Genomic DNA, 12,633 nt, shown 5'->3' with positions numbered 1-12,633 from the left:
TCAGCTAATCTCAGGGCCTGGCGCTAGCATTTTTAGCATAGCTTAGCTCAATCCATTGAATTTGATAAGACCGTTAGCATCGCGCCTAAAAAAATAACCAAAGAGTTTCAATATTTTTCTTATTTAATACTTGACTCTTCTGCAGTTACATTGTGCACCAAGACCGACAGAAAACCAAAAGTTGCGACCTTCTAGGCAGACACGGCCAGGAAATACACCCTCATTCTGGCGCAATAACCAAGGACTTTGCAAACGTACAATTGCTGCAGCAGGCGTAGTGATATTACGCACTACCACGAAAATAGTCCCCTGCCATTGAAAGTAACCATGGGGACTATTTTCGGGCAGTGCGTAATATCTCTAGGCCCGCTGCAGCCATGTTATATCAGCAAAGTCCTTGATTATTATGCCAGAATGAGAGGATAGTTCCTAGCCATATTGGCCTATAAAAACGCAACTTTACATTTTTTGTCGGTCTTAGTACATGATGTAACTAAAGAAAAATTTTAAATAGGAAAAATTTTGAAACTCTTTGATTATTTTTTAACGCGATGCTAATGGTCTAATCAGATTCAATGGATTACGCTAAGCTATGCTAAAAGTGCTAGCGCCAGACCCGGAGATCAGCTGAATGGGTTCCAAAACGATAAGAATCAAATGTTTAACACTTGGGGAGCTGGAAAATGAGTATATTTTTTAAAAAGTGTAATGTCCCTTTAAAACTTTAAAATTATTAAACAAATCTTATTAGCTCATTGATTATGCAGTACCCTGTTCTGACAAATATAGTTCAAAAGTTTATCTCACAGTCTCTAAATCCTTAAGATTCACGTTAAATAAAATCTCAAGTACAGCAAATGCAATGAAAAAACAGTGTTGTTTTTGTATGTCATGGTTTCACACCGTGGTTTACCTTCAGGAGAGGATTGTAAATGCAAACCCTTCAATTCCACATGAAGAAGAAACAAACATTACATTTTCGTCTGTATTTGCAGCATGATCGTCTAGATAACGCAGCATGCACATTGCCACTTTTTACAAGTGATAAGCTTAATGTGCAGAAACCAGCACAATCTGTAAAACTGTAAAACGCCTTGAACTTTCACCTCAACAAAGGTGCGCAACAAACAACAAGACAAACTATGCTAGATAACACCGGGAGATAAGACGTTTCACTTTGGGTGAAAGTAGCTTTGTTCTCAGATACTGTAGCTGTCAAAATCAGGTTAGTGCTGGTTCACTTTTTTTTAACTTTTCTTTTTTTTAATGCTGCACTTTTTTTCATTTTTATGGTTGATGCACGCGGCCTCTATCACAGAAGTGGGGCTAAGAACTTCTGAGAAAATGGTGCATTTTCCGGCAAACGCGAGTGCTTTGTGGTTTTAATTAGTCATTTTGTGTTTATTTCATGGTCATAAACAGCTATCTATAAATATGTGTTTGTGTTAAGAAACAAGCTACACCTTTGCTTCCCCTGGTCCCTGCCTGCTTTTGCATCTCAAAACAAAGAAAACGCAGTTTGAAGACTGCAGCGAACAGACATTAGTCACCACTCCTGTCTTGAGTTGTTCTTCCCCTCCTTTCTCACTTTGTTGATTGTAACTAGGGCATCTACTCTGCTATGTTACTGCGCGCGCCTCACAATTAAAATATTTTTTCTTCCCTCGCGCTGCTGTCTTTCAAAGGCTGATGCAGAGCGCACATAATTATGCATATAAACATAGTGGCTTAATTATCTCTCACAACATCAGTGACAATGTAATTAACAAACATCGCAAGATCAATGAGAGAAACTGCGACCTTCAAAACATTTAACTCCTCACATCAGGGGACTGAGCAGAATCGCTATCAGCATAAAATCACTGAACGCGTCTCCCATAGCAGCCTGACGCGTCCCGTGCAACTCACTAGGAACAAGCGCAAAAATAAAAACGTATTAAAGGCGAGTATCAACAGAGATCCTCTTTGGTCTGACAGTTTGACCACAGAGAGTTTGCTGTTGTGAAATTTATTAGACATTGATTGGGCCTCACATATAATATCATATTCAATATTATTACTATTAATTTATAACATTTTATAATATACTTGTTATAGAGGAAGTAAAAATAGTTTTTCCTCTATATTCTCATTGGACGAGCCACGTTTAAAGCCGCTGTACAAACACCTGTGACTGAAACTTCTATATTTGTGACCCTTCCTGCGATATCATTTTGAGATTTGATTTCAATCATTAATTTTCAATCTGTGTCATGACTTTACTCAGTCAATATTAAAGATATCAGGAATTAATATTTTCACAGATTCATTTTTACATTATGCAAGATGATTTTATTTATGTAACAGGCAGGGTCACATTTGTTATGCTGCTTGACAAAGAATACTTTCTAACCAGTTTATTTAAAAATCACCATCAGAAATGTCTATCTTAAGAGCTTGGCTTAAAAAGTGTCCTTGATAAGTCCATTTATAGATTCCTGTCTATATGTTCTTATCATCAGCCCTCTTTTGAAGACAGAGTCAGATGGCCATGTTTGGTCAGCATGAAGGAGATATAATGCCCATTTGTTATCACACAGCGAAGGGAAAAATGTGCCTTAATTGCCTCAAATGTAGACAAGGGCTTTGTCACCGGCTGGAATTTGCCTGTATGAAGTGGTGAGATTAGGAGCACTTCTTTTTGTACTCGTGAGGAAAAGAGGGAGCTGGGAGTTCAGCCAGGCAAATCGTACCTTTCCCCCAAAGCCGTGGCTTTCCAACCACATGCACATGACATCATTTGGAGCGTGTGAGATAAGGATGAGGGGGAAAACTCATTTACATGCTGTTTTAAAAGGTTATCTGCTTTCAGGTCCTGGCATAATGTGTGCAGTTTAAGTCCAATCGTACTCCTGACACTGATAGTCTATTAAGCGCGTACAGGACCGCCCCCTAGCATGTTAGACATTGCATACTGTTAGTACCTGTTACTAGTATTACTACAGCTATTACTGTAGAAGCTGTGGCATTTGTGTGATGTTGACATCTGTCACCACATTTCAGAATTAAAGGGAAGGTACACCCAAAAATAAATGCTTAAAAGATGGATTACCCGGAAGATACATTTTATACACGTCTATTCACACTTAAATTGTTAGACAGCTGTAAGTATTTTAGCCTATATGTGACCACAAAGCACAGGTATGCTTGTAGCTATAGCCAACATTATATTCTATAGGTCAAATGTATTGATGTTTATACCAAAAATTATTAGGATATTAAAGGGGACATATAATCAAAATCTGATTTTTTTCAGTAAAAATATCTAAAAATTCCTAAATTAAGATGCTTTTTCTTGATGAACAAAACGACCCAAGAAAATAAGTCTTTTTAGATAGGGTAAGCAAAAAAAAAACCTTCTTAATATTCAGGAAAAGATTGCTTATCCCATTGGCAGATTTTTTTGTTGGTTTAATGCACAAAATCACTTAAATTTTATATTTTTGGTCTAAAACTAGACTTATTTTCTTGGTCGTTTTGCTCATTAAGAAAAAGCATCTTAATTTAAGAATTTTAAAATATTTTTACTAAAAAAAAGCCAAAAATAAAAATAATTTTTTTCTTGAAAATATTTTTTTGCAGTGTATAATTGGGGTCCCCAGTGTTTCTGTCAACCTAGAAAATGTGAAAAAAATCAACCCAGTAACTTCGTTTTGGTAAACCATTTTATGAAATCATGTGAAAAAATAGGTCATTGAAATGTGGTTCCCCTTATGATGTCAGAAAGGGATCTTATTATTATAATAATACCACCCCTAAATCTGCACAGTCCAACCAATACACTGCCATTTAGTGCAGAGAGAGAGAGAGAGAGAGAGAGAGAGAGAGACAGAAAATAATTGACAAAACAATTGAGTTTCAATTTCAACAAACCACCATCATATGGCAATGAGTGTTTGCATTTCATCAGCTCATTTGCATTTAAAAGGTCACACCCAAAACGGCACATTTTTGCTCACACCTACAAAGTGGCAATTTTAACATGTTATAATAAATTATCTATGGTGTATTTTGAGCTAAAACCTCACATACACACATATGGGGACACCAAAGATTTATTTGACATCTTAAAAAGTCACATAACATAGTCCTCTATAAGTAAAGATCATGTTACATGAAGATAATTTGATATATTCTGCCATAAATATACCAAAAATGCGTATATTAAAAACCAAGACTTGAATTGGACAACTTTTATTTTTTTTATTCTCAATATTTTTTTTGCGCCCTTAGATTTCAGATTTTCAAATATTGGCATATACTAACCAACCATACACCAATGGAAAGCTATTTATTAAGCTATTTGACACACATATTGATAGAATTTAGGGTGACTGTCTCTTTAAGACTAATGTAAATATAATGATCACATATGCTGCAGATGCCTTTTGACATTATTAACTTTTGACACAGACGAAGAGGGGGATTTCTGTCAGAAAATAAAGGGAGTTTCCCAGCTGTTTGAAAAAGGTACAGTGGAATAAGTCCAATTACCCAAAACAGGAGTGTCTTTGATTGCTGCCCTTGGAAAAGGTTCAGGGACGGAGATTAAAGAGCTTGTTCTGACTTTAAAGCTGTGTACAGTCACGTGACCTGACAGAACCCTTCTAAGCAGTCATGACCTGTACCAAAATACATCCAGTGGATGTCAAATTTACGACTGAAGTCCTGTGCTGCCAAACTGAAATAATGGGGATGTGTAGCATCAAATATCCCTCATTAAGTTAGTAATAATAGCCGGTAAGTCAGTGTTTTTGCCTTGGCACGTTTCTGTGAAAATTGGGGTTAATTAACAAATACTGTTTTTAAGGCACTAATATGGTACACTACAGACTTTAGGACATTAAAAGCAGTATTATGTAAATATGTTGCTAACTGCTTTCAGTGAGTGAAAGCCGTCATTTGCATCCTATTTTGTCAAATTTGTAGTGTTACAACAGTTTAACACGCCTTATTTTAAACTTGTCACTGAATAGAGTCATTCAACCCAAAACAGTGCAGAAGTAAGAAAGTGAGTTATTTGGGTTAGCTGTGAAAACTGACACAAGGCTCTTACCCCATTCAGCATGAAATAAAACTTTAAATAAAATAATGGTGTGGTTAAACAAAGCAGATGATAACAGGATGCATGGCAAAGAGGTGGGAATTTCCTACCTATCAAATACCTGATACATTTCTCTTAAAATTTTCATGCCCCTTCGATCTGTCGGATCGCCTTTCATACTGATGTGGCACGGAGAGGACAAGCCCTAATGCTGCAATGGAAATTTGGGGATTATTTTACATGCTGAGAAGTAGATGTGAAAAGCACAGATGAGAGACCGATTTAGCAATAACAGAGAAATATGAGAACAATGTTGAAATATTTTAGTATTAATTACCACCACCGTGGCTAATGTTACCTCTAACCGTCTCGTTTGCCCAGCAATGAAAAAGCCAATTAAATAAATGGCGAAAAGGTCTGAAGCAGGGCTGGGGTCCTGGCAGGGGTAAAGGGAATTTATCTGACACCTCTGTCTAAAGTTTGTCATCTGGAATGGTGTTCTTGTACCAGGGTTGCTCTCATAACAGACAAACTGAGACAAGATGAGATTTTTTACATTCATCTGCTGTGGTAAACACTATATCGCAGCCAAGAAGTAAGTGCGCCAGTGCCAGGGGGGTTTGTGTGTTCCTCTCGTTCATACACACACACACAGAAAACAAACTGAAGAGCTGTAATTTGGTTTTAATAAGGGCTGGTTAAGCAGAAAGTAAAGCAGTTTTCCTGCTTTTAACCCAAGTCCTTTCATTTAGCCTCTGTCCTGACCCTTTCTCTCAAGACCTGTATGAAAGTTAATGGTGCAGACTTAATCTCACAGTAAAGCAATCAAACTGTGCCTTTAATGCATTGCATCCTTCTTGTGGGGAAGACAACTTGTTTTGATAAAAAAAAATATCTTATGGATTTTTGTACATTGCCATAGAGCATTGAGATATGATTTGTATTGCAAAAGGTGCTTATTACATTAAATAAATCATCTATTTCTGTTTGGTTCTCTATAGGGGAGGCATCTGTCCTGCGGGACTACGCCGCCAACACCATGAACGAGTTCTTACACATGTTCGGCTATGATGACCAGCAAGTTCGAGATGATCTGGCCAAGAAGATCAGCTTTGAAAAGCTAAAAGCAGCTACCTCAGACGGCTCCTCCTTGAGCAACGAGGAGGCCACGCGTCGAGCTCGCTTCTCCAAGTACGAGGAGTACATCCGTAAGCTGAAGGCCGGAGAGACCTTGCCCTGGCCCGTGCACACCAAACCCGAAGAGCTAAACTCCAAAATAGCACAGGAGAAGAGCGCCAACCTCATCCAGCCACCCCTCCCAGGGACAGAGGCTCAGATTTTCCCACCCGGAATGGACCACAAGCAAAGCTCACTTAACACGCCCCCGGCCAACCCATCACACATCCAGAACCTGGCATCCCGGGCTTCCAAGTACGATTATTTCATCCAGAAGCTGAAGATGGGGGAGAGTCTCCGACAACAGAATGGCAACTCCTATAAGCGGCCCTCTAAGTACGACCTGGAGAATGTCAAGTTCCTGCACCTCTTTAAACCAGGTGAGGGCAACCCTGACATGGGCGGGGCCATCGCCTTTAAGACTGGCAAGGTTGGCAGGCCGTCCAAATACGATGTACGAAACTTCCAGAAGATCCCCGGGAAGGTCGATCCTCCAATTATGCCAGGCATACTCCCGACTACGGCAGCGACTCCAGGCACGCCGGTCATCAACACAGCCGCCCCCGCCGGGGTCGTGAGTGCTCCAGGGTTGCCAGTAGACCAGGCGGGCCACCTGGGTATTAACACTGATTACTTGAAGTCCAGCTTCTCCAAAACTGACTCGATCACTACTGGAACCGTCTCCTCAGCCAAGTAAGACAAACCAGAAAAAAAGTCCATTGGTAGTTTTTTTTAAGGTGCCTTAATATTGAACAGGGGATATTGAAAATTTTCGCTTCTGCTTTTTCGTAACTAAATTTCAGAGAACTTGGGTGAGGTGTGATATTCTTTGCTTTTAACTCAGCTTACAACTTTGCATGGACATTTTTGGCACTCTCGCTTTGATTCGGCTTAACCTTATCAATAGTTGACGCAGGTCATGGCAAAACCTTGAAACTGTTATACTGCAGTCCCTAAGCTACCCAAAGCAGCCGGTAGTGTGCCCGTGTGCAAGTACACTCACGAATACATAGTGATTTGTTGTCAGAACCAACCCTTAAGAGGCAGATTAACCCCAGGTCATCTCCAGCATGGAGCTGCTCATGTTTGGTTCAGCATTAAAGCTACAGATCTGTAGCCACCTGGTATACAAACTGCCCTGCAATGGGAATTTCTTTCTGTAAATGTTTGTTCAATGAAATTCTAACTGTTCAGACTGGTACCTCATACAAGGGACAATTAAACAAAAAAAGATCTGAGCTCATCCTTCCCAAAATATGTATAAATAATGCATGCTTTCAAAACCTGTTTTCTTTATATTGTTTGGAGGCTATGCATCAAAGTGCATATACACCTCCGTGATTCATTCGCAAACCATACTGCTGAGGAAATGTATATTGATAGTCCAAACTTTGACATGACTCATAAGTAAATACTGTGTCGGTTTGTTTCTATTACTGATGGGACACAAACCATTAATCCTTTTCTTTCTCTGCGTGCCGTGATAGGAACGGCCTTCCTCCGGAGAAACCTGTGACTGAGGACGTCAACGTGTACCAGAAATATATCGCCAGGTATGCAAATTCTTTCCCTTACAAAACTTCAGCACAACGTTCTTTAATTGAGGACATATTTTACGCTTTAATAAAGTAGGACAGAGATTCGTGAAAATACGTTTTCCGCGCCGGCGATAAATTACGAGTAAGCACGCCAGGTTTATGGACTAAGGAAAATTAATTGAATTAAGGCGTAGAAAGTGAGTAATTTTTCGCTAGTGTCAAAGCAGACGATCTCTGTGTGCACAGAGCGCGCCTTGCTTCATAAAGCCTTAAGCAAACGACTAGAAATGTTTGTGGAAAGCACGGCTGATGATAAACGCATGGTCACACCGAGCTTTGTGCTTGTGTGCCATCGGGCATGTCTTCACAGATAGTTGACGCTTTCATTTTTAATATCTACACTTCAAATGAAGATACCGAATCAACGAAATGACAGGCACTCCGAATCCAGACAAAGCACGGAGATAGTCGCGGCACACTCCAATATCGGTTTCTGCATCCCTTTTGTCGCGCCAGTAGAAAGGTGATTATCATTTGTTTATTTATTCAAGCCTTAAATGGAGAAAAAACAGCGTTTCAAAAGGCAAAGTGGCTTTGGCGTTAATGATTACTCTCCCAAGCCGTAACATGAAGGCCACAAATCAAAGCCCTGCCACTAACAGACACACACACACTTCCTTGTGCACACACAAAAACCCTCCTTGGACTGATTACATTTTGCAAGAAGATTTAATTAAGGAATTTTTAATGAGGCTTCTGCTGGCACTGCCAAGAACTGTTTTGATATTTGCACTGCATAATGCATAAAATTTGTCTAAACATCTCGGCAGTTGATGCGCGGGGAGGCAGTAGATAAGCCCAGATACAGTTTCAATTTCCGTGTTGGGAAAAAAAGAAAGGAAAGAGAGGAGGGGAAAAAAGGAAAACGAGGGCTCGTAAAAATCGGCAAATGCAGCCTTGTGTATTGGGGGGTTGTTGAAGGATCAGGGTGGGGGTGGGATCATACGCGCTAATGAGAGAACAGTCGTGCTAAAAAGCAGCTTTGTAAACTTGTCTTCACCCACCTTCCCCCCGCATAAGGGGGAAAAAGTTCTTTATCTCCCCTCGCTGCCGCAGTTTGATGTTTAAAGAGCTTCCCTGGTAGTGTTTAGTCACTGCTTTCCCTCCTAAATGCTTTTATGTACCCACCATCGTGAACATTTTTGATCGGCGTGTCTCTATTGTGACAAGGAGATGTGCGGCAATCTCTGTGTCGTGGCGATATTAATATTTAATCCGCCGCTGAATAGCAGCGCGGGCCATTAGCCCCCTGACGCTGCATGTGGGAATTGACCAGAGGCAAAGCGATACTGCCGGGTCCCAGGAGAGCTTTATGTACATAGAGCCCGGTATGTTGGAGTGCCACGCAGAGGGCCTGCTAATGGTGGGTGGGTTTCATCTCCGCACTGTTTTTGAGAAGCAAACGTATCCACCCCGAGCGTCGGCCACCTCCCTGGCCCTTCAGAACGCCACCCACGTTTAGCAGGTAGTGGATTCACCATTCAATTAGCTTAATGAACTCAGCAAAGTGATTTGTAAAAGCAGTCTGGGGATAATCCAGGCAGTAGGGAGAAAAAAATTCTATTACTTAGCTTTTTCTCCGCTTCAGCAGATGGTGCTTTTGGCAGCGGCTGCGCGAATGTTTATTTGTGTGTTTTCAGCTGTAATTGGAGGTTTTTAACAGTCATCATCGTCAGGGTTATAATCAGCCTGTAAACACTCAGGAAATGTGGCACTTTAAAGCGCCGCCAATCTGCGTAAGATCGGGCGAGTCGGGCGACGAGAGGAGGAAGCCGTTCGGAGACGCACTCAAACCTTTCTATTAGGCCTAACCTTTCTCTGATTAAAGCATCGGCTGTTAACCTGGAGAGGCGAACGCTGATTTGGCAGGGCTTAAAGCACGAGCAAATGAGTGAATTATGTCGGGGGTTACAGTTTAATAAGAGTCTACCTACTGCCTTTGAAGGCAATGGAACTAATTTGGTGGAGATTGCTGTGGCTGGAGAGCGAATTGCAATCGTATGGTCGAGGAAGCGCAGGCCTGTTTTCGCCGTGTGTTTATAGTTCTCAGTAATAATGACTCCGTGAAGATGACTCGGTTAGTGTTAGGGCATCTATCAAGCGGGGATAAAAAGCTAAATTGCCCTTTTAAGATCAGCCCCCACATTGTTTTGTATGCGTAATAGATATTGCAAAAAATTTGATGAACTCATTCACCAGCAGGTTCTGAAACCTTATGTATGGGTGTGTTAGATAAATAACAAACCTTTTGTTGAAACATTTTAACTCAAATGTGATATGTTGTGTGTGTTTGTAGGTTCTCTGGGAGCCAGCACTGTGGCCATGTGCACTGTGCTTACCAATACAGGGAGCATTATCATTGCATGGACCCTGAATGTAACTATCAGGTGAGTACAGGTGTATTAACGCACCTCCAGGGGATACAAAGTGTAACAAATTTTTTTAATTAATAATGAACTGCAACACGAGTAAAAAAAATGTATTGTGAGAAGAATAGTCTGACTGAAGCCAAATGTTGTGTGCAATTTAAATCAAACATGCTACTAAACATTAGCGTGCCTTATCCTCCTTTTATTAATTGATTAAGGTTTTTTTTTATATAGCTCCCATTAAGCAGTCCCTCCAGAAAAACGTGGTTATGCGGTCGCATGATTCAACGCATAATCAGCCAAAGTTTGCATATTTATGCAGGGGTCCCATTTTTTCAAATACGCCAAATTTTCTGTGCGCAAAATATGCAGCGCTTGCATGATTTCATAATTCCCGCATTTTCCTAGCAAAAATCACATATATCTTAGCAGAAAGTTGAAAAATTTTGCATTTACTTCACACAAGCGCAGCCACGTCCCTGTTGCCATGGGAACGTTATGAAGTGATGTGATTATGTGACGTGAACATCATTGAAAAGCTGCTAAAGTTGCAAAAAAAAAAGTTTTTGCAAGTTCCCGCAATTTTTGCAAGTTCCTGCAATTTTATTGCATACAATTGCATAAATATCGCACATATTCCATCGCATTAAAAAAAAACGTGTCGCAAGATCAAGGATTTTTGCCCGTAACAATCACCAAAAAATTCTGCATTTTTCTGGAAAGACTGATAAAGAAATATTTCTTACAGATACAACTTTAAAACTGTAAAATCCTAAAAATGACACAGTGACCTCTGTGAACGCTTTTTAACTATTTAACTTCTATTATCATTTAGTAAATAAAAAATACTAAATGCTGTTCTGCATCAAGTTTTACTTTCACTAATTTATAAAATTTATACTGAAAGACTCTCATACCCGTCAGTTACTCTTCTTTGATGATAAGTAAGATGATGTCAACCGGGTAATTTTGCAGTGTAACGGTCACGGTCCAATACCTCTAAACATTCATCCCTCTTTACTAAAAAAAAAAACCTGCTTTCTGTAAGAGCAGCCACATAACACTGAGATTGTCACAGCATCATTTAAAACCTCACCTTTACTTTTATCCCATCATTTCCTGACAGTGAAGGAAGATAACTGTTAGAGGAAATGATTAAAATGTGTCACGGTACACAGAAGAAAACACCCAAACAAAACCTCACGATAAAAGCTTTCATCTTTGTGGCGTACTGGTTTAACAGGTTAACAAAGATGAGGGCTCTTCCAGCACAAATAGACAATTGGTCTTCTTTATTCCTTGTTCCTTCTTTTTTCCGAAGGACATCTGCTAATACCCGTGGGCCACTCGTAATCCCCTTTCACATTATTAATCTGATCCATGTCCTGTGAGTTGTCATGTTTGGCGTGGAAAAATCTGAATTAAGGAGATCAGCACTTGTGCGCATATGGCCGTAAAGAGCGGGAAAAGATGGAAACATTTGTCGGAGACATCAAAAAACCCGCCGCAGCCGAGAGCTGCTCAGTTTTCCGTCTATCAAGCCCTCTCTAGTCATAATCTCCCACTTCATTTTTAATCATCTGATTACATTTTTCATTATAAACATCCAGGATTCCTCCCGAAGACGACAGGGCAGCTGTTGCACATAATGGAGACTCGCGCAGCCCAGCAGGCTGCCTCTTGTTATTCAAGAACAATTCGTCAAACTGTTAGAAGAGCTGGCGGATAATTCCCTTTGAAACTGTCTTTTTTGGAAATTGTATTCATTGGGCATGTTTACACGCACATCGTTTATCCATTAAAGGTTGATATTGATTCGGGAATGATATTGAAAAAAATGAAAGTGCTAAATAAACTCCCTTGGCATTTATCGAAATACAGGATACCAGAATATTTGCCTACGCTTGGTTAATGCATGTAAATATACTCAATTTTCTTTTACATGTAAATGCAGTCATTGACTCGTACCTTTCAGTAATGACAGACGGGAGGCTGTGCACGGCCCAGCAGAGAGAGGTGAAGCTCAGATGAACTTGTTTTTGGAATTGATAAGTCATTAAATATTTGACTAAAAATATATTGATTCCTCACCGGCCCTGCCATTCCTTTCATGGCTTTATGTTCATCTTGCAATGTGATGGAAATCTTAAAATAAATGTCCTAACTGAACTACAGTACAGAAGCCCAGCTGATACAATTTCCTGCTGTTTTCCACGTTCACCAGATCAGTATCGCTTTTATTTGCACCTCGACATCCCAAATGCCTGTCAGTATCATTTGTTAGACGTTGGCTCATATATCGTATAAAAAAATACAGTTTTGGAACTGGTAATAAAACCGAGGCTATATTTGTAAGCGCATATACAGTATTTATAAATCTATGTTTTATTTACCTGTAAGATAACCC

The 12,633-nt window shown here is 39.9% G+C and overlaps 1 protein-coding gene across 8 annotated transcripts in view; it reads left to right on the top strand.

The window, feature by feature from the left end:
- The window catches only part of casz1 (castor zinc finger 1), a 293,559-nt gene that overhangs the window by 256,710 nt on the left and 24,216 nt on the right, over positions 1-12,633 (top strand). For all 8 annotated transcript variants that reach the window (XM_073875363.1, XM_073875362.1, XM_073875365.1 and 5 more), the window contains 3 exons: positions 6,085-6,952; positions 7,747-7,812; positions 10,154-10,244. In XM_073875363.1, the coding sequence (XP_073731464.1) occupies positions 6,085-6,952; positions 7,747-7,812; positions 10,154-10,244 (1,025 nt within the window). The remainder of the gene's footprint in view (positions 1-6,084; positions 6,953-7,746; positions 7,813-10,153; positions 10,245-12,633) is intronic.

The sequence above is a fragment of the Misgurnus anguillicaudatus genome, chromosome 13 (assembly GCF_027580225.2).
Source record: "Misgurnus anguillicaudatus chromosome 13, ASM2758022v2, whole genome shotgun sequence".
Classification (NCBI taxonomy): domain Eukaryota; kingdom Metazoa; phylum Chordata; class Actinopteri; order Cypriniformes; family Cobitidae; genus Misgurnus; species Misgurnus anguillicaudatus.
This window is presented reverse-complemented; position numbering and strand designations above follow the sequence as displayed.